Source organism: Passer domesticus, chromosome Z (genome assembly GCF_036417665.1).
Source record: "Passer domesticus isolate bPasDom1 chromosome Z, bPasDom1.hap1, whole genome shotgun sequence".
NCBI lineage: Eukaryota > Metazoa > Chordata > Aves > Passeriformes > Passeridae > Passer > Passer domesticus.
Genome location: NC_087512.1, coordinates 65100995 through 65122560, shown reverse-complemented (window position 1 = coordinate 65122560; position 21566 = coordinate 65100995). Strand labels below are relative to the sequence as shown.

General features: G+C 40.7%; 1 protein-coding gene across 3 annotated transcripts in view; it reads right to left on the bottom strand.

Moving 5' to 3' along the window:
* TNFAIP8 (TNF alpha induced protein 8) overlaps positions 1-21120 on the bottom strand; it is a 55801-nt gene extending 34681 nt beyond the window's left edge. Inside the window, exons 1-2 of one of the 3 annotated variants that reach the window (XM_064403906.1) lie at positions 21017-21075; positions 8950-9017 (exon numbers count right to left, since the gene is read on the bottom strand). In XM_064403906.1, coding sequence (XP_064259976.1) covers position 8950 — 1 coding nt within the window. In that variant the 5' untranslated portion in view covers positions 8951-9017; positions 21017-21075. Of the gene's footprint in view, positions 1-329; positions 500-8949; positions 9018-21016 lie in introns of those variants that run through there. The other 2 variants (XM_064403905.1, XM_064403910.1) reach the window with 2 other exon arrangements.
* Positions 21121-21566: the final 446 nt, after the last annotated feature.

Below are 21566 nucleotides of genomic sequence, written 5' to 3'. Positions count from 1 at the left end.
GCTGCTCAGGGCTGCAGCCTTGAAAGACTCCTTAGCAAAAGACATCAAAGCCTGTCTAAGGTGCCCCATGAAACACTATCCCTGAACACAAGAAAATACTCAGGAACTCAACTGAGGCCTGACAGGAAGACATGGGGTGGCATGTGTTGGCTACCCCTGTGTTTAAAACTGACGAGCACATCTCATGGGGCTGAAAAACCCCACATTAACGAGGCTGAAACCATATGGCTGACAAGGGGAAGCACTGGGGAAGGGAAGCTGTCCCAGCATTCTGAGAACTTCTGAATATTTTTGAAGATGAGGCAGAAATGCTCAGTAGAAACTCGTACCTCAGACTGAGAAGGGGTGAAGGCACCCAGTTGTGCTAGGAATCCATAGGCTCAGAAACTGAAAAGCCATTACTTTTTATCAAAAAACTGAAAAGCTGGTGTTATCTTATTGAAAAAGCTCCAGATCTTCCAGGTGATTTCTCATGGGCAGCTCCTCACACACAGCCAACAAACTCCATTTAACTTCTCGAGCAGCCAACCTACTCTTATACAATACCCATCCTAATTGGATCCAGCTGTGGCCTATTAAGGGCAGGCCTGTTCCTAATTCAGCTGTAAATCCTTAGGGGTGAGATTACCTTCACCACTAGCTCTATTTTCCTACATTCCATCCATCCACAAAAAGCCATGACTTTTTATACATTAAAAAAAAAAAAAGTCAAAAAAGGTAAGGCTTAGGAATACTTACTACAAGTTCTGGTTTTTTCAGCTTTTGTGTTGGGCCTCTCACTAGCAGCCCAGATGTTTAACCAAACTAAGTTATCTTGTAAGACAACCTCCCAAAAGTCATTGACTTCCCCACAAAGGATGAAAATCTCACAGTTCTGTTTATGTGATACATTATGATTGCTAACTGTCAACATGGAAGCATGCCAGTTGCTCTTTCAGTTTGGGAAATGCTAGACATCACTCCACACGGCATGGAGCTGCTGTGCAGAGGTACACAGAAATGCTGTGCCTTAACCACCCAAGTGTGCTAAGGAGAGCAGCTTCCACATAATCCAAATCTGGATGGGTCAATCCAGATTTGTCAGTTTTGTCAGGGACTTCTGATGCCTTGCATCATTTTATGTAGAACATGGCATGAGATACTATGTCAGCTGATGACATCACACACTCCACTATATCAAAAACATGAGAAGGGTTGTTCATCATGATACAGCTGCAAGAAAATGGAAATTGTTCAATCTCTGTCCAAATACAGAACAGAAGAAAAAAACCACATCCTTTTTGGCAGGAGTCCAAAGATGTGGTGGTGAGATGCAGTTGGAGGGAGGCAAAGACAGGAAGACAGTCTCTATAAGCAACAGCACTGCTTCCTTTCCTGAATATATGGACGAGTACAACTGGTCATAACATTAAATAAGAGATGCAGCATTTGCTAAATTCTGGCTTAGCTTCTTTCAGAGACAGTACAGAAAATGAAGGGGAACTCCTCAAGGGCACAGCTCTATCTTTGCTGCTGTGACTCCAGCGCCTCTTGTAGCGAAAATTCAAAGCAAGGTGATCTTCTGGAAGAGTATTGGAGTCAACTCAAATATTATAATACTAGACAAAAGTTATTTGAAATACTTATGGACTACTACTTAATAATTTGTTTTAATTTACAGTAGTTAATGGACATAAAAATAGGAGTTATCTGCTTATATTGTACATGTAAACATGAAATTAGAAAAAAGTTATATTAATTTACAAGTCAATCAAAATATCTATTTTTGTTCATTTATGTCAATTGAAAAAATAAATCTCTAAACTCTTCTAGCATCTCTTGAAGAAGTTGGGAAAAATCCTGTACAGTAAAATCATACATCTATGTCTTCACCACTCTGGTTCAGCAGATAATTAAATACAACTCTTATAGGGAAGGAAACCACAGCATCTTGGCTTCTGTGAATTGTCCTGTTCTGTTGAAGTATCTCTGTCACAACTATTTTAAATCACCTTCTGTATTGTGGATTTTACAGAAGCAAAGAACTACAGCAAAAATTCAGTATTCAGTCTAATCAACTTAAGAAATACTACCATTTTAGCTTTCTCATGTATTTTGAAAAGGAGACTGAAGATCAGGATTTAAGACTACCAGCTTTCCTCCCTTAGTTAGTATTTCAAGTATATTGAACAATCTCAGTCCTCCCTTCACATATACTGACTGACTTTCCACTTATACTGAAAAGCTGAACAGAAACTATTAAACAACTGCTAAGGAAGAATATTTTTTAAAACTCTGCATGTTTGCTAGTAGAAACACAAAAATACTTTGACATGCACATGTACGTCAGCTACACATGTACTTAGTGAGATGTTTGTGGAGCAAAGGATTTTCTATTACACAATAGCCAATGCACACACATGTGGCTTGCAGATGCTACATTGGCCCTTCTCGTATACGTCCTGCAATGCAAACCTGCCACTGCTGACCCTGAGAGACACATATTCATAAGACTTAACCACAAAATTAATCATTAGACACAGCTACATAAACGGCTAAGATTAATGGAAAAATCCCTCAGTATATTGCATCTTTTGTTTTCCATACATCCATTGTACTTAGGCACTGCTGGGTCAAATTCCCCTGCACTGCAGGGTAAATCTCTCACTTCACTGTGACAAGTGGCACAATGAATGCCACACACTACAGTGGCCCAACATACACGTTACGGATCATAAGTCTTTGTGAAAGGCAGTTTATTCAGGTATACAACTTAACACTTGAGAAACAAAGCTAAGCTCTATCAAGTACTGAATGATCAAAAACCCCCATACTTCAAAAACTGACATAGAGAGGATCAAACACTCTTCTTAAAAATATCTCAGAATCCAAACACACTACAAAATTCTCATAAAATTCTCCTAGACAGATAATGATGATATGGATTTAAGGCTGAATATTTTACATCTGTAATTTAGGAAAACTTCAAAATAGCAAACCATAAGGGGAATGGGAGAAGTGAATAAGTGATCTGACCAGCTACTACTGCCTCTTCGTTTACAGCAGCACTCAGGTAATGGAATGCATTTTAAAGAGAGATAAAAAATGGACACATTATTCAGAAATGGCTACCTCAAAAGGAGGTGACATTAAAACAACCTATTATCTTTTCCAATTTTCCAATTCAGACATATAAAAAATATATATGAATATATAGTGAATAACAGGTAACTATTAATACCTAATTAGACAGCAGAGTTCTAAAGGAAAAATTACAGCATGGAGTAGTGGAAGGGGAAATATCAGATTAAAAGAAGCTTTTTTCTACAATTTGGGTAAGCCTGTGTCTTTAAATGTATCTAAACAAAAATTCAGAAATAAAAATTGGCTCAAAAGAATGTGAGCATTTGTGTGGTGTCTCCCACAAAGCTGAGAAGTGTCCTGAACAGAGAAAGACAAAACACATGAGAAAAAAGGAACAAATCAGGCCAGGATTTCAGTGAAACGCGATACAGACCAGTGTACCTAAGCTCAAAGTCAGACTGAGAGACTTTCATGAACACAAACTTTTAAGCACTTCCTCCAAATGGGAATTGTGATTGCACAATTCCCAATCCTCAGACATGTTATACCCACTCTATCCCTTCCTTTCACCCAGCCTGAGAGCTCCCTGTGGTAGCAAAAGCATCTGTTTAGCTGCACAGCACATCAGATTGAATAATTAATTCACAAAAAACCCCAAACTGCTGGGGGGAAAACAAAAAAGGCTAACTGATCTCATGATTGAGTTCCTCATTCTGATGAACACGAACGTTTCTGCTGACACAAGGAAGGAAACAATACAGGCATGGGAACAGGACAGCATGACATTTTTGGCAGCAGAAGGGGTGTGAAATCAGTGCCAACAGACTTGAATCCTTCAGCAGAGAGGCTATCATCCACTGGAAACAAAAGGAAAAAGACCTGTGCCACAAGATCATGACAAATCAAACAATCTGTCACTGCTCCAAAAAAGATAAGACAACAATAGTGAGACACACAAGACACTCATCTGCATACAAAGGATGATACAGACACTTGGTATGTGGCTAAACAATAAAGCACAGTTTCAACTCTTCTACAGAAATTCAATGAAGTCATAAAATGTGTGAGCTTAAGGATGCCTTGCTTTTTATCCTGTACCCAAAGTCATGGATCATAATCCTTTTACCATTTAGAGACCACACTGGTCAAAAAATTGTTCTAGTCATCTCGTTTCTTTTCTGAGACTGAAAATTTATTAGCTCACTGTATTTCCTTCAGTTATGCATCCCTTTACTGCAGCTACCTTTCCACTGTGTATATCTGTCATGCATAATCCTGTGCTGCTTTATTACACAGAGGTTCCTACATTTGAAACAACACTCCCACAACACACTTTGAAAAGAATACTTCTGTTGTGTGCCCTGTTTCTCAGTCCAAATTCCCATTGCCTTCAGTCAGGCATTATGCACACTTGGTAGCAGGGGACATTACTAGCTCTCAAACCTTTTTCCTAGGTGCACCACATTTGTTTCTCTCTACCCACCCTCCACCCAACCTGACAAGATTTTGACTATCTCAAGACCCAAATTCAGGTTACCATGATAATGTCCCCCAGCATGGATGTCATTGCATCAGACTTGCCTGTCAGCATTGGTGGCTGATCCCATTTATTTCATCAACCACCTCTTTCATTGCTTGACACACAATTCTCATGGTAGAGAAGAGAACTCCAAAACCACTCCCAAAATGCTCCTAGCACAATATTCACCCCACAGCTTCCTTTGAGGCTCACATACCCACAATCTTAACACCTACTGGTGCTTGAAATGCTACATGTCTAATATAAACAAACATCACTGAGCTTCTCTCCTTCTTTATTTATCTTCTGTATTTATCTCATTAAACTGGGCTTTCTTCATCCTCAGGCCACTCTAGATGAGCAGCTACCTCTGTAGCTGTGTGTGCTGAGAACAGTGCTTAACCTTTACCTGAAACAAGGATAACTTCAAGTGACCAGAGATTTTCCACCCTGGCTCTTAAAAGCTCAAATGGCCGAATCCTGACAATGTTAGCTAAGGATTTGTACAGTTTTTCACATGCAGAAAGTGAAGGAACCAAACACAATGCATCTCCTTCCACTTCTATTACCACTTCACAGCTTTAATTGCATACCAGGACCTCACTAGGTCCTCCTTACAGCCCCAAATACCCTTGAGCTCCAAAAGCATCTGCTACACCATCACAAACACTGCTCAGAGCAGCTGTCACAGCTAAGCATAAAGAAAAACATGTCTTGCCACATGCCTAATAATGTTCATAAGAATCTGCTAGTAATGCAGCCACGTGAGCCTGCTTGTTGATGACTGTTCTTAGAACCTTAAAATCATTCAGGTTTTAAAAGATCAATGAGCCCAACCTTCTTCCAAGCTGTAGCAGAAATGCTGCCACAATACAACAGTTAATGCGACTGTGTATCTATGCCTGTGGCAGCATGAATATGCTTGGCAGAGGAGTTCACCTTTCTCCAGCAAGAAGAAAAATACCATGAGCAGTGATTCCAGCAGAGACTCCACCTAGAGATGTTATTTATGATAGATGTGTATGTGTGTATGCAAAGAAAATCATGTACTTGCCTGCACTGCTCAGGAGAGCAGGATTCAAACCAGGGGAATTGCAAAGGAGGAATTAGCAGTCAAGGGAAGAGAGTGCACAGAAGGCAGAAGAGTTTGATATATTTCCTCTTTCAACCAGCAGGCTCATCAGACAAGACCTCAGACTATAAAAATATCCAGGGTCTGAATAGCAGGTCATGGAAAGAATTATTTTAACTCACAAGATGTTATGAAAACAAGTGAGAATAGACCAGCCACAAGACAAGTAAAACTCTATTGGAAGCCTCCAACACTGGAGCAAATCCCCCGGCTACCTCTGTAAAGAGCGAAAGTACCTGTGCAGAGATAAAATTAGGTTTGGCCACAACATGAGATGCAAATGCTTGCTACATGGACACATGTGATTCAGAAGGCAGGCTTTTTCCAGCTATTATTCCCAAAGCACATCTGCCACCTTTGGCCTAATGAAGTCGGTATGAGTGCACACAGGACCAGGGCAAAAGCTATAAAGCTTTTTCTTACAAACCTTAGCATACCAAAAAGAATTAGGAGATGTCTTATAATTAAAGGTAAAAATTCCATCAAGTGATTTCACACTAGCAGCATAAACATTAGCAAAAATATTTAGTGATTGTCCCTAGGTTATAAGAGATGAAACACCAGAAAAGATTTTCTAGGAGTCAAAATGAATAGCATTCAGTATTAATTGAAGAATAGCAGTGAAATTTAGGTCCAGAAACATTAAAATTGTACAGTCAGCAAAACCAGGAAAATTGCCCATAATGAGTTTGATTCTGATTAATTTGATATTATGAATATAATTTTTAAGTTAAATTCTTTAAATCCATTTTCTTACTCAAAATAAAGAATGATTTAGTAAAGTCATAAACACGTCTCAACTTCTGCCATGTTAAAAATTAACAGGCATAAAATACTATATATTTAATTTCTTTCAGGAAAGAAGCTTGAAAAGTGAGAGGGTTTTCTACAGTACCTATTTGAAAAACAATGGAAGAGAAGAATCTGAATGAAAGCAGCTGATGACTGCAGCATGAGAGTTAGTTTCAGTCTGTGACTGAAAAGGCTTCTGCTGGTTTTAACATGCACCATCTGAAGCAGTCTCTCAACAGCTCCAGATTCCTGGCTTCAAGCTCCCCAATAAGGGAAGAACTATCAACCACTGAGGGACTAGCCTCCTTGCACAGTCTCTAAAACAAACATATTCACTATTTTGCAAGTGGGCTAACCCAGCTGCACATCCTGGAATGCGGTGTAACTCGTCATCTTTACTGACAAGTAACGTTAGCAAAATTCAATGCTTTTGAAACAAACAAACAAAAAAAAAGATGTTATCCAATGGACACTCTGTAAAATTTCCTTATTATCTGGCTACTGACAAGGGACACTTCCTTACAGCTATCTGGTACTAGATACTGGTTGTAGTTAACACAAGGAGGTGCTTTAATGCTATTCTGAGATAGTGCTAGAATTTAAGCTACACAAATAAGTTCTAAGCTACACAAATAAGTTGCAGCAGAGCAACAAATTTCCATAATTTTACCTCTGAAAAACAGGTTCCCAATCTACATACACTACCCAAGCAAGTATGTAAGGGCTGAAAGTGCTCGCTTCCCATGGCTGACAAACGAAACAGGGAGGGCTGACAAACAAAGACAGAAGAGGTGCGTTTTCTTTACACATAAACAGAAATTTTAAGGGAAAAAAACCCCCACAAAACACCAAAATAAGTAATACTCTTAAAAATACAGAAATAATCTAATAATATATTTTCTGAATGTAAGCAGAGAAAAGCCCAGTTCCTCTAAAGATGCAGTACCCTGCACTAAACTATTTTTAAAATTATCTCTATAGATGACACATTTCTATGTAAAACATCTAGAAATCCGATGTAATTTCATTTTTTTTCCCCAGAAATTACTGAACACTTTAATGACACAAGAATTATCTGGAAGCTTCACAGCAAAATGTTACATTAATTAAGCTTCATGCAAACGCTATCTTGCACCACATTAGCTAAGAACATCTTTTTTTTAGAAATGAGACTCTTTTAGTTGTAGGTAATTCTAAGCAGGGAAAAATCACAAATATGATAAAATATCCTTACAATTTCTTACTGGGATGCACTGGGATGGAGTCAAAGCCATTGAGGCTGTCACCTGGCACAGATACACAACTACTTTCTCACCCTACTAGTCTTTCCTAGAGGACTAAGGCCATGCATTGTTTTTCATAACATTAGGCAAACTATTCCTGAAAAGAATACAGACTAAAAGCAGAATAATTTGTGACTTTCATTATAGGCCCTCCCCTTCTTCCTTTCTTTCTTTCTAGAACCAGCTATTGCCTATCTGTAATGTTCTAGCTGCACAGATTATTGACAGAGTTGTGAGCTGTAAATATGGCCAAGTGCATGCAACAGAACCTAAACCAAAAATAAGGAAAATTGGATATAAGCTGGGATGTGCCCTGGCAGCCCAGAAAAAATGTGGCTAGAAGGTCAGGGAGGTGACCCTGCCCTTCTACTCCCACCTGGAGTGTCTCATCCAGCTCAAGGACCCTCAGAACAAGAAGGATGTGAACTTGCTGAAGAGTCCAGAGGAGGCCACAAAGATGATCCAAGGACTGGAGCATCTCTCCTATGAAGACAGGATGAGAGGTGGGGTTTTTCTGCCCAGGGAAGAAAAGGTTCTGGAGAAAACTTTTCTGAGGTTTCAATACTTAAAGGGGGATTAAAAGACAGAGAGTCCATAGTGACCACACAAGGGGTTTTCAGCTGAAATGGGGTAGTTTTATACTAGGCATAGAGAAGAAATATTTTACCATGAGGGTGAGGCTCTGGAACACACTGCCCAGAGAAGTCATGGGTGCCTCATTCCTGTAAGTGTTTAAATCCATGCTGGAGGGGCAACACTGCCTAGTGAAACATGTCCTTGATGACTATGGGGGCCAGGGTTAGGCCTAATCTAGCTTTGAAGGTCCCTTCTAATCCAGGCCATTCTCTGATTCTGAGAAAATGGGACCATATAGTCAAAGAAATAAGGAGAATACCAGCATGCTGAAATTACACCAGGCATTTTTCAAGGCTTAAAGTTTGCTCAAAAAATATTTTAAGATCTATGAATAAAAATGTAGGTCTGAATATTTTGAGCTACTTTCTGCAGTCCAAGAGTAATACATTGAAAGAACAACTGAAAAATTATGTTTTAAGAAGAAATTCAGCTTGTGGTCCCAAGCACAGGAAAGTTTTCATCATAGCAGTTTCTGTATGTCATTGATACAGAGGAGAACACTGTGCAGACCTAGTTACACTTACTTGATGCACATGAAAGTACATGCAGCTGTTACAGAGAAATTTAGAGAAACCTGTCTGGACTTGTCACTCTGGGGAAAAAAGAAAAAAAGAAAAAAAAAGATATATTAATCATAGGCAGAAAAACAACTTTAAAGCACATGGCACTTAATGAATCACATCAATAAATAAACATTACAAGCAGATGTCTGAGAAACATTCCTGTGTGTAACAAAGTTTAGCTTGGTATGAATTACCTCCTAAACCATGTAAAAACCCCTGATGTTATGTAACAAAACTGTCTCATATAATACTAATATTACCAGTTACTGAAAGTTCCTCACCTGAATAATGGCAAAACACAAAAGAAATTACATTCTTCTCTTTGACAGTTTGGAAGGAAGCTTTATTCCAAAAAGAAATATGAACTCTTCCAATCATGTAAAGCAAAAAGAATTTAAAATGTCACACAGAAAAGTTTCCTCCAACAGATTATTTTCAGCTTGGTGTCAAAACAGACAACAATATCTGGAGCATATTTACCTCGATCACACACCAGCTTTACAGTCACCAGCACTAATTGACTTACACATCTCCACTGTCAATAAGAGATCTCATGTACTCAAAGAGGAACCTACTTTCCTTTAGTGATGATTATTTTCTACTGGGACACCTTGGAGTGCCTTTACCTGACGCTACTCAAGTATCTCCAGGGCATTTTAAGGAGAAGAGCATGGGAAAGAACAATTAAGTACAAGCTCTGCAAAGAAGAAGCACATAAAAAAGAGGAGCTGCAAAATTTGCTAGTCAGACTCAACATTCGTACGTGTATAGTGCCAGAGGTACTACAAGAAGAATGGGTGTCAAACGAATTAATGTACATCCTTTAGAGCACTCAAAAGAGGGTACTAAGGGAGCAGGCAAGTTATGGACTAAAGTCTTTCCACGGTTTTTGAATTTCATCTTCTTATTTCACTAGCTTGTGTTAGAGTAACTTCATTAGTTTATCATCCCACCTTCTCTCAGCAGTTAGACTAACTGTAAAAATATTGTTGCTGTAACATTTCTTCTAAACTACATGGATTTGTGAATCTCCTGAGGATTCCCATTTTAAGTAACAGAACCACTCTCTCATCATCTGTTTATAGACAAAAAAATAAATTATGCATAAATAACACAAGTTGAAATAATTTAAAGGGAGGGAGGGAGGGAGGAAAAAGATGTTATGGTTTTGAAGCACTTGACTGCCTTTTATTCCCTTGAAGTAATCTTACATTGAAAGATTCAAGATTCAGATCCAAAACAGGAATTAGTTTTGCTGCAAGTTGCCACACACGAAGCATTACAGAACAACTGCTGCACAATAACTGCATTTGCACAGACAGCTACTTCCCATTTCAAACCCTACTGTATCTGCCAAAACGTTCAGACACAGGAGCACAATCTTTGGGATACAGTGACCTAAGTGCTGCGGTCTGCTGCAGGCTTCCAGACTTCCACAACTTGCTCTGCGGCCACTGAGGGAGAACAGAGCAGATAATGTTACAATGTGCTTTTCAACTGAGAAGTCTAGCAGGATGTAACAGTTTTTTGCATGTTTTATTCTGGAGAAAGTTACTGTTTCTACAGGACTTTCTTTCAATGAGGAGGGTTGAGAGCGGTATGGGGGCTGTCCAGAGAACAGGATTTCCCAGCTCTCGCTATTGAAGGGCCTCTGCTAGCAGGATGTGTAGCTTCCCACAAGCAGCACTCACTCAAGAGCCTGAACACCATAATTACAATACGGTCTTGCTTAAGGGACAAACAAGCTCAAGGCATGTTATTTTCAGGGTTGCAGCAACACTAAGCACCTTAACAAATTGCCTCCAAATTAGTCAGGCCCAGTAGCGTCGCCCTTGAGGGAATTTCAGATGAATTTACCTGAGCAGAAGAAATTAGGTGATGCTCACAGCTCTTCATACTGCCAGCGTGACGCCAACTGACCAACTTTATTTGCCTCAGTAGCCAGCACAGCCCCACGAGACCTTTACCTGGTCACCCACCCACCAGAGGGGACACAAACACTCCTGTCGGGTTCCACACCACTGCTGAAGGCAGAGGGTTTCTCGGGAGAAAGCCCCACGCTGGGGACAGGCTTTGCAAGGCACCTGTGCGGTGTGCCTGCCTCCCTGCAGGGCACGCCAGGCGAGGCAGGATGCCCACAGCCAGCGTGGGGCTTCAGGCTCTTCTGTGGCCCCGCAGCACCAGACCAGAGATCAACCCAGCTGTGCCCCAGCTGTGAGCTTCTGGTAATGGCACAGATGGGTCTGACAGCTGTTCTCAACACAACGCAACGTGTTCTTTGCACGCTCCAAAGTGCTCTACAGCCAGCAAGCCTTCCATGCATTCCATTTTTACTGTGGTGTTCTCCGCTCATACCCACAAAAAAAGAAAAAAACCCAAAACAACAACAACAAAAAACACCAATAACAAACAAACAAACAAGACCAAAACCTAAAATAAAACAAAAAAATTTTAGTTCACTGATTCTACCCGCTCACAGAGCAAGCCCCAGTCGACTGAGCACAGAAAAAAAGCTGCATGATCACATAGTTTCACACTGTCATGCTGGGTATCTAAACTACTTCTCTTCTATGAAGAGCTCTTGATGAGGACCTCTCTTCTGTATGGCACTGTTAAAAGTTTTAGTAACTTCAGCTTATTTTATTATGATGTTACTCAGTTGTCCATACTATGAAAAAATAAAGCTTTAAACACTTTTTTTTTTCTTTTCAGTCTTTTGTTCTTCATCTCAAGGAGTTAATTTAAGCTTCTCAAGGTTCTTCTAATCCTTATTCCAGTATTTGATTTGATCAAGTTCTGAATTTATTCCTCCTTGCTAACAATGTATTCCTTTGGCTATGTGCTAGTTGCCATTCTTCTCCATTAATGCATTTACTGCCATCAAGACTCAGAACATGAACTTTCAGATTTGTGCCGTAGCTCTTCACTTTTTAAGCAACATTGTTTTAAGACAAAGTTGAAATAGGTCAAAACTGCCTTTTTAGCTGTGGAGTTCTGTTCTAGTTCTCTCACATACAGTTGTGAAACTTAAGGATTATTAAATGCTGCATGCTGCATTTAAGCCTGGTTAGTAGAGAGGTCTGCTTTCCTATAAATTTAAACCTAAATTTTAAAGCCCACTGTAACCCCAGACTCCCCAGCCTCAGTCACATGCATAAAAAATATTGTGCTTGAGCAGAAAGTAGTTGGTTTTGTGACATGGTTTCCTGTGTTCAGAACAGCAGCACATGTTTTAGGCACTTAGAGGTTTTATAGGTCTCAAATGCTGAATCCCCATCAGGTAGGCACAAACACACAAAATTTTTGTTTCAATACCACTTGATTGATATGTAGAACTGGGTACCCCATGTAAAGCAGGATCTTTACACCAATACAGGTTGGGTGTTGGATTTGGTTTTTGGTTTGTTTTTTTGGGTTTTTTTTTAAGGCCTTAAATTTTAAATGAAGTAATTTAGAAAAATTAATGTGCTGAAATGCTAAGAAACTTCTAAAAAACTACAGGTAAGAATAAACAACTTGGACAAAGCCAATCGGAAAACACCAGCAAACAACCAATGTTTAGGGATCCCAGATGAGATGGACAGCAGTGTCCATGAGCTGAGGTCAACAGCAAGGACCATGTCTGTCATCTTTTGGTGTTGCCTAGAAAATGCATTCAGCAGATGGATCTTTTTGTAGTAATTCAGGCCCTCTATACTACCCAACGTAACATCTGAGGCAGAAGAAATGTATAAACTGCTAATCACCTGAGATTACATTTGAACACCTCACAGGAATAAATAAAAATGCATACAGTATTTTATTACCTATCACTGACCTCACATTCACTATTCCCCCTTACCTATTCCCCAGTTATCTTCCCGGTATTAACAACAAAATTGACATTTCAAGTGACTTTAACCATCCACCTGCATATTCAAAACCACTTGTACAGCAAATACTGCTGGCAAACCTGCACAAAAAGCATTTGGTCACAATCAGCATACTTTCTGCATCACTGACCAGCGTGGTGTTTTGCAGACCAATACAACACAAATTCATTGTTTGGATTACACAGATTTTTCTACAATTCAGATGTTAATCACATTTCTGCTATTATTCAGCTCTACCTGTAAGTTCTAATAAATTTGCAAAGGCTCCAAACAAAACAAGATTTGAATATTTCTTTAACATGAGAGTGCTCTAATACACTGAAGTACTACATCTTAATGGAAAACAAATTAAGTAAATATGCCTGGAAATAATCAATTGAATTCACAAAAGCAGCAGATAAGACCTTGATATGAAATGCATGGCAATACAAGAGTATCATACAAACAATTTCTAGTATGAAATCTTTAAACAAGAAGAAATTCCACCCCTCAATATGTTGTGAAGTACAGGACCAAAAAAAAACCCAGTCTGGCAGCTACACAAAACTATTAAGATTCCTACAGCACTGCTTATAGTAAAAGATCTGTATTGTTTCATTATTTTATCAGAGAGGAGGCTAAAGCATCCTGTAATTTATACACAGTAACTACAAATACAACTCAGTACACAAGAAAATAAAACTAGTCAAACAGAGAAAGACTTCCCCTCAGTGTGTTTGAATTATTCTGAAACCACTGGAAATCACAGAAGCCAGAATCATAGAATGTTAAGGGGTGCAACGGACCTTAAGGATGAGGTGAGCTTTCCTATTCCCTGTTTCACTGTAATTCTAGCCATAATAAAATATCTAAACATGAAGTTTATAAACTATTTTCTTCTAACTTGACCTGCAAACTACTGGACAGCTAAGCAAACTTCAAGGCTGCCACAACAGGCTCAGATTTGTCTCTCCTCTCTATCCCCTTGTCTTCCTTCCTGAATCTTTTGCAAAAAACTTCTACTTTTTAATCTCATAAAAAAAACATAATTAATTTTCACATGCCACTAAACCCCACTTAGCTGCCTACAAAATCACTCCAGTCATGCCAAAAAGATAACAGAGCTGAAAGTTCTAGCAATACTATAAATAAGACCAACTCTAGACTACTTGAGACACAGATTTTATGTCTGGAATCCCAAACACTACAAGCTACAGGCTCAACAGCAGCAAAATGTTTTTCTCCATACTGAAGACAGACAGGTAAACAATGTTTCCTCAGAAGAAGATTTTTTTAAAAAATAAAACAGTCCTGCAGTCATAAAGACAGTACTATATACATCAAGATTAAACAAAATCTTAATATCAACAGTTACTGACAGTAAAATATCAGGATGAACAACAATTAAAAAAAATTGCTAAGCAGTTGTTCATTTTTGTTTCACCTTATAAAGCATAAAGTAAAAAATTCATTTGAAGTGAAGCAGATAAAATGCAGATTTTGTGTTCTGAATGGAGGAAGAAGGATGTGGAATAAGCTGAAGGTGGGCAAAGGTTCTTCCACAGAGCCTGAAAATTACTTTAATACAGCAAGGAAAATGGGTTAAGCATATATACAAAATAAATAACCTTCTGCTGAGAAGTGGAAGGATATCATAAACAAACACATATCTAATTATGGATACTCTAAACCAACTCAATAATCAGGGCTTAATTACAGGCCATTTAACCAGGCTTACCTTATCTAGCTTTTTTATGTATGCACATACTTACCACTCATCTGCAGCAGATGAGTCAGAAAGGCACAGGCACCTTCTAACACCAAACTAATATTTCTCCACATTCTGAACCCACAGTATGTAAACACTAAAAAAAACTCATCTACCAAATGTTTTGCAAAAGATGGGAGGTATGGTTTTTGCTACTGATTTCATACTAGTTAACCATGATATACAAGAGATGGCTCTAAAATGCATTTTGTATTTCATACAAATGGAGATACTTTATCAATAGCAATTAACACAGCAGCAAATTCCTCTATTTTCCCCAAGGCAAAGGAGCACCAAAATGCCCTTCATAACTGTTAAAATAACACTACATGTTGGCTTTCCATGGCCAGGTTTTGGTATTGGGGGCTACAGGGGTGGCATCTGTGAGAAGCTGCCAGCAGCTTCCCCCATGTCTGGCAGAGCCAATGCTCGCCAGCTCCAGGATGAAAGTGCCGCTGGCCAAGGCTGGGCTAACCAGGAATGATGGCAATGCCCCTGTGATAACTTGTTTAAGAAGGAGAAAAAGGTTATTGGGCCGATGAAAATGTGCTCAGAGAGGAGTGAGAACACGTGAGAGAAACATCTCTGCAGGCCCCAAGGTCAGTGAAGGAAGGGCAGGAGGTGCTCCAGGTGCTGGAGCAGAGATTCCCCTGCAGCTGGTGCTGCAGCCCATGGAGGGGCAGCCGTGCTCCTGCAGCCATGGAGGTCCACAGGGATACAGAAATCCATCTGTAGGTTATGGAGAAGCCCTGCTGGAGCAGGTGGGTGTGTGCAAGAAGGCTGTGAACCCATGGGAGGCCTGTGCTGGGACAGGCTCCTGGCAGGGACTGCAGGGCTGTGGAGAGAGGAACCCATGCTGGAGCAGGTTTCCTGGAAGGACTTGTGACCCGCTGGGCGACCCACACTGGAACAGGACTGACCCCTTGGAAGAGTGACCCATACTGTAGCATTTTATGTAGAACTGTTGCCTGTGGAATGGACTCAAGCTGGAGAAGTTCCTGGAGAGCTGTCTCCTGTGGGACGGACCCCATGCTGGAGCAGGACTCCTCTCCATGGACAGTGGCAGAAACACACGATGAACTGGCCATAAACTCCATCCCGCATCTTCCTGTACTGCTGGGGAGAAGGTAGAGCTGGGAAGAAGGGATGGGTGGGGGGGAAGGTGTTTTTAACTCTTATTTTACTTCTCATTATCCTGTGATACTGTTTGGTGGATGATCTCTGCTGGTCCTTATCTCAACCCTTGAACGTTTTGTTCTATTTTCTCTCCCCTTTCCAGTTACCAGGCTGAGTGATAGAGCACCTTTGACGGGTGCCTAGCAGCCAGCCAAGGTCAGCCCACAACACACTGGAATGCTTTCAGTAAGTCAAGAGGCAGTTATTTACTTCAGACATTGCAATAAAAAATCTGAATCATATTTTAGATCATTTCACTATTTATAGCTGCTGGGGATAAACATTCTGCTGTACAGTGTACGATTTATGGATAAAAAGGATTTGTTGCAAACATCACTTTTCAAAAATTGGAACACAGCAGAAGACTCATGGGCCCAGACATATCCTTTACTTTTATACTTTCCCATATAAAGCTTAACATTTTCAGGGCCCATATCTACTGGTTAGAAACCAGTAGAGATTTTTTTATCCCCATGTCATCAACAATATTCCAGCGATGGTAATGACCCGGCTATGTCTCAGATTTCTGTAGAACTGGCAAAAGCAGGAAATTATGCTTTTTTTTCCTTTCAGAACTGAGTGAGAGCAGCGATATATTCAGGCTGGAAGTGCTAGTTAGCATATACACCCAACAGACTTCTGACAGAGAATGCTCCTCATTATCTGAAGCCAAATTTTTAATACTCTTTGTTTCAGAATTGTATAATTAAATTCCAGAACTTCAGCTGTACTTGCAGGTAAAGTAAGTTATTTAGGTAAGTATAATACTCTGCAGTAATGCCAACATACTTTAGATAGCCCAGATATAGATATGCATCAAATTGAAAGTGGGCAGCACTGGAGTATGGGAATTGGGTTGAAAGCAACTTACTTCAGCTGGGAGTTAAAAAGAAATTCCTCTTCATGGAATGACAGTGGCTACACACCCAGTATTGCACAATCAGTAATTTAAATGTGGTAACATTTTGTTTGATAAATTTCAATTTAGTGTGTATTTGGATAAAATTATTATCCCCTCCCTAAACAATTTTTTACCTAACAGGCACCTTTTTTGGCCTCACTGGATCACTTATTATTACTTAAAATGCCTTTCAAGACAACCAAATTACAACACTTATCTGTGTGGCTTATATATGCTGGAAAGGACAATCAGTCACAGGTAACTAATGGATTTTATTTCGACCACCAGAGAGGTGTTCCAACTTCAAAGTTCAAGAGAGAAATACTTTAACAGATAATGACATGCAGGTGTATGCTTTCTCTGTTTGCAGCTTGTTTTTCTGCTTCTCATTAACTTGAAGTTTAATATACTCTTTCCTTTTACAAGTATTTAGTATGTAGAGGAATAACATGGACTACAGTTACATGTTTTTCTTCAGTTCAGTTATTTACAGTTCACCCTGAATATAACTGAGCCCCAGTAACTTCTGCAGACAAAACACCAAACAAGACAAAAACATACTGTCTGTAAAAATACTTGGTTAGCTGGAAATTTAGTTTACAAGTACCAAAGACACTAAAAGAAGCAAGCATGTAAGATCTTCAACTATAGAAGCCAGTTCTGTTTAAAACAATTTTCTTTGCTCTGCCATTTCCTGAATTCCTCTCCAGACCTCCCTAGCATGGACACACTATTCAGACATGCTCCAGTACTACAGCAAAAATGAATCCATTAACTGTGAAAGGCTTCAACACACCACACAACAAAAATTTTCCAATTGAACAGGTAATAAATATCAAACTGCTACGGTAAATGGAAGTTCCACCAGTTTATTCTGGGGTCTCCCGACACATATACAGAACAGACCAATTACTCAACTGCAAATGCAGAGAGCCCAGCCCACTGCTCACGCACACACACCTCCTTCAGATGATTTAACAACCATCACTTGGGGTCAGACGTGCATCCAGAGAACTACCATTAGCCACAGCTGCACCCAGCCTGATTTCCATAGGCCAACTCTACTGCACTCCCACGTTCTTCACTGCATTATTCCATAAACTGGGAGAAAATGCCGGGTTTTAATGTGTCCAGTTTTGTTGATTCCACTATCCTCAGCATACAACTCATCAATGCCAGCTAAGAGTATTATCATCAAAAAGTCATGTAACATCTTTTAAATCCCTGTAAGGTTTGCTCAAGGGCCAAGACATTTACTATCCATTTTCTGTATTTCCAAATAAAAATGTATTGAAATTAAGGAGCAGCTTTAACACCTGTAATTTAAAAGCTATGCATTCTGTTTAATACACCATCTCACACACCTGACTTACTACCAGGACTCCAGGAACCACCACAGTGAAATGAAGAAAGAAGTGATGTTTTGGCTGGAAATGACAGTGTCAACAATCAGTTCAGACAACAGCACCTGAAATACAACATTAACACCTTCTAACACAAAGCCTGTATTCCACACTCTTCCCCTTCTTTGAGACTTGTTAGAGATGCTAGGAAACAGCCAAGTCCTGCCACTGCTCTGCAAATTACACACCTCAGTCTCAGAGCACAGAGCTCACTTCTCAGTGGGGATGAGGTCAATCTCTAGGTTAAAAAAGGAAATTCTGGTTTGAGCAAAACATTACTTGAGAAAGAGAATGTAAAACTGCTGTATGAAACCTCTTGTTCACATGCTTAACAGAAAAATGTCATCTTAACTTTCACTTGAACACACCTAACATTTACTCTGGGTCTTATGATCTGATGACATTGGAGGCATAAGAGGAAAAAAACCCATGTAATTTCAAGCCATACTCACTTTTGGTGATTGCAAAGCCAGTATAAAATAAAGAGGCCTAGAATTTGCACTACATTACAGTTAAAGAATGTTGTAAACATTTTTATCACAAACAGAATTGACAACATGTGGCTGTGAGTAGATGGACACAAAAAATCCCCCAGAGCAGCCCAAAAAACTCCCCAAGTTACTTTGACATTAAATCATATCTCCTGAAGCACCAGTTTGTGTATAGAAACTCCAAATAAAAACAAGGGCACTAGAATCTGTCAAGTTGAGATACACATTACACTAGAAATTTGTCTTGACACTTTTTCAAGGTATATTGTGTACAAAGAATACTTTTCCTACAAGCAAATTCTTCCTAGATACTTAATTTTCAATAAAATCTTGTTTTGTTCATCAGTTTAATTTGATTCACAAAATCTGACAAAGACAGTGTAAGAAATTTGTCAGTGAGAGAAGATGATCAGTCCAATACAGGGAAAATATAAAAAATTACAAGAAACCTACTTACAATGGCTGTGGGAAAAGAAAGACAAAAAGAAAAGAAGCACAGTGCCATCTATTTGCCTTATGATTTACCTTAAGGATGTAAGAAGCTGTAACTAAATTTACCTAGAACATTGTTAAAGCTGCTAGAATGTAAGAAATAGAGAAAAATATTATGAAAAGGTACTACTAACCTATTAGATGAAGTAGGTAATTTTAAAGGATATATACAATGGTAAGATTATGACAAATACCATTTGGTGACTTTTTTCCTTCTCATTTTTATACTGTTCATGTAAAAGGATTAACAAAGAACATAAAGGTGAATTATAGCCCAAAACCTCTGTTATGAGGTAAACTCAAGAACAAACATCTGCAACTTGGAAGAAAATTCATCCTAAGATGTAACTTATCTCAAACCAGCCACCGTTTACATACCATAAATTGCTATTTCAGTATTTCAGTATTAGTTTTGTATAAAACTAAGCTATAAGGATGCATCATCTGCTTTAATGCTAATTAGGCATTTTACTGTCCATCACTTGGAGGACTTTCCTTGTTGTACCAAAATACAAAATTGACCAAAGTTGAGATTTGATTATCCACTCAGCTTTTTCAAGCAGCCAGTATTATTCTTTACCTAGCAGGAACTATTTAAAGAAAACTCAAAGCGGGTAAGCTAAGCCATGAAGCACACTGAAATCTAGGTTTAGCCAGACTGGGCAAGTTACTATTTAACGGAAATGAGCAGCTTCCTGTTGTCAGGGCAAACAGCGAGCAACTTCCATTTCAAGCTGCGGTATTTTGTGCTCCTTCAAAGATCTGCACCATAACTTCTATTTCAATAGTGTTGCAGGTGAAATTTGCTTTCAGGTGAAGCAGAGACACTAAATGTACTAGAATGTTTTAGTTCAAGTACTAAATGCAAACGTACTAGAACATTTCAGTTCCTTGTTCCTGCTTCTAAGTATGTTTCAAGTTCACAAAGTTTTGTTTTCCAAATAGAAGGGCTCGGACCTCTTTCCACCGCAACACTCCTCCCCTCCAGACTTTTTTTTTTTTTTTTTTTGGCTTCGCTCCACTGTCGGTGCTCTTTCAATGCAAATTTCCTATTCAGAGCTTACAAAAGACAGAGTTGGCAGCCGCCAAGCCAGCCAGTGAGCGTGAAAACCACTGCTGGGAGAAGTTTTTACCAGGGAGCTTGTAACGTGAGTGGTTTCACTCAGCAGTTACGCAAAAAGCTTGAAAGGAGCGTAACTGAAACAAGACACGTGCAGAGAAGAGGAAGCATCACCTGGACCGTGTTTCGCTTTACCTGTGGTCAGGTAAGACTGCGAACATGTACCTATAGAGATCAACAGAGCTGTGGAAGGTCTGACCAATCAGGTTTCTAAAAAGGTTAAATCCACACTGAACTGTGATCTCTTTTATTTAATTAGCAGTATGTAAATAAGATACAATTCTACAGCCGGAACTGCAAGATTTTTGCTAGTAGTATTTCAAAGTCTAACTGGCACGTCTCAGAAAAGTTTCTTTTACCACCACCGTGCAGACTCCAGCTGCATCACCACGCTTGCCTCTGCCCCAAGAGCTACAGGTCAGTCACGCGCGCCCCGGCACACGCGGAGCACGGCTCACTCCGCGTGAAAGCAGAAACATTGCGGGGAGAACAGCGGAAAGCTAGCCTAGGAGGAGCGGAGGAGTTTCGGTATCGCAGAGCAGCCTTCACCCAAGCACATCGGCGGTGAGGCAACTCTCCCCGCGTGGTTCCGGGCAGCTCCCACCCGGAGCGCGGAGCCGGGACCCGCCGGCACAGGAGGCGGCAGCGACCCGGCCCCAGACCCAGCGCCGCGTTTCCCCCCCGGCGGAGCCCAGCCTTCCGCCGGGGTCGCCGCCGGGCCCCAGCCCGCCCCGCCGCCGCTCTCGGCCGGGCTGCCGCGGGCTCGCAGGGGAGGGCCGGGGCCGGGGCCGGGGCGGGCCGGGCCGGAGCCCGCGGGGGCACTCACTGTGTGTGCGCGGCGGCAGCGGCGGGGCCGAGCGGAGCGGGCGCGGCGGCGGCGGCGGCGACTCGGGGCTCCCGCCGGGAGCGGGGCGGGGCCGCTGCCGGCCCTCCCTGCCCCGCGCTCGCCCCGGGCCGGGCGGGGCCGCTGGAGCCCCGCGCCGCCTCTCTCTCGCACCAGCGGCAGCTACCGAACCCTAAATACAATCGCTGGTGTCTGTCGAGCTGCATGCAGAGGCGGTAAAACATCGGGCAGCTGCTTGCCGCGAGCCTGACGAGACGCATGCTCTCTACTCGTGCCCACTGTGTGACTCGCGTAGGGGCTGCTAGGAGTTAAAGAACACGTCTTGACACTATTACAGCCAGTGAGGAGAGGAATTTGTGCCAGGAAGGTGCTAATTCCAGACTTGGCAGGGGCAAGATCTGTTTAGCAGAACTCGGTCCGTACATTTCCGCTGGGACAGACTGTGAAAAGCAGCAGCTCACACACCTATCGATGAAGAAAAAACATCCCAAATTACGGGACAGGTGGCCTTTGCAACCACCAAGAGCCTCCA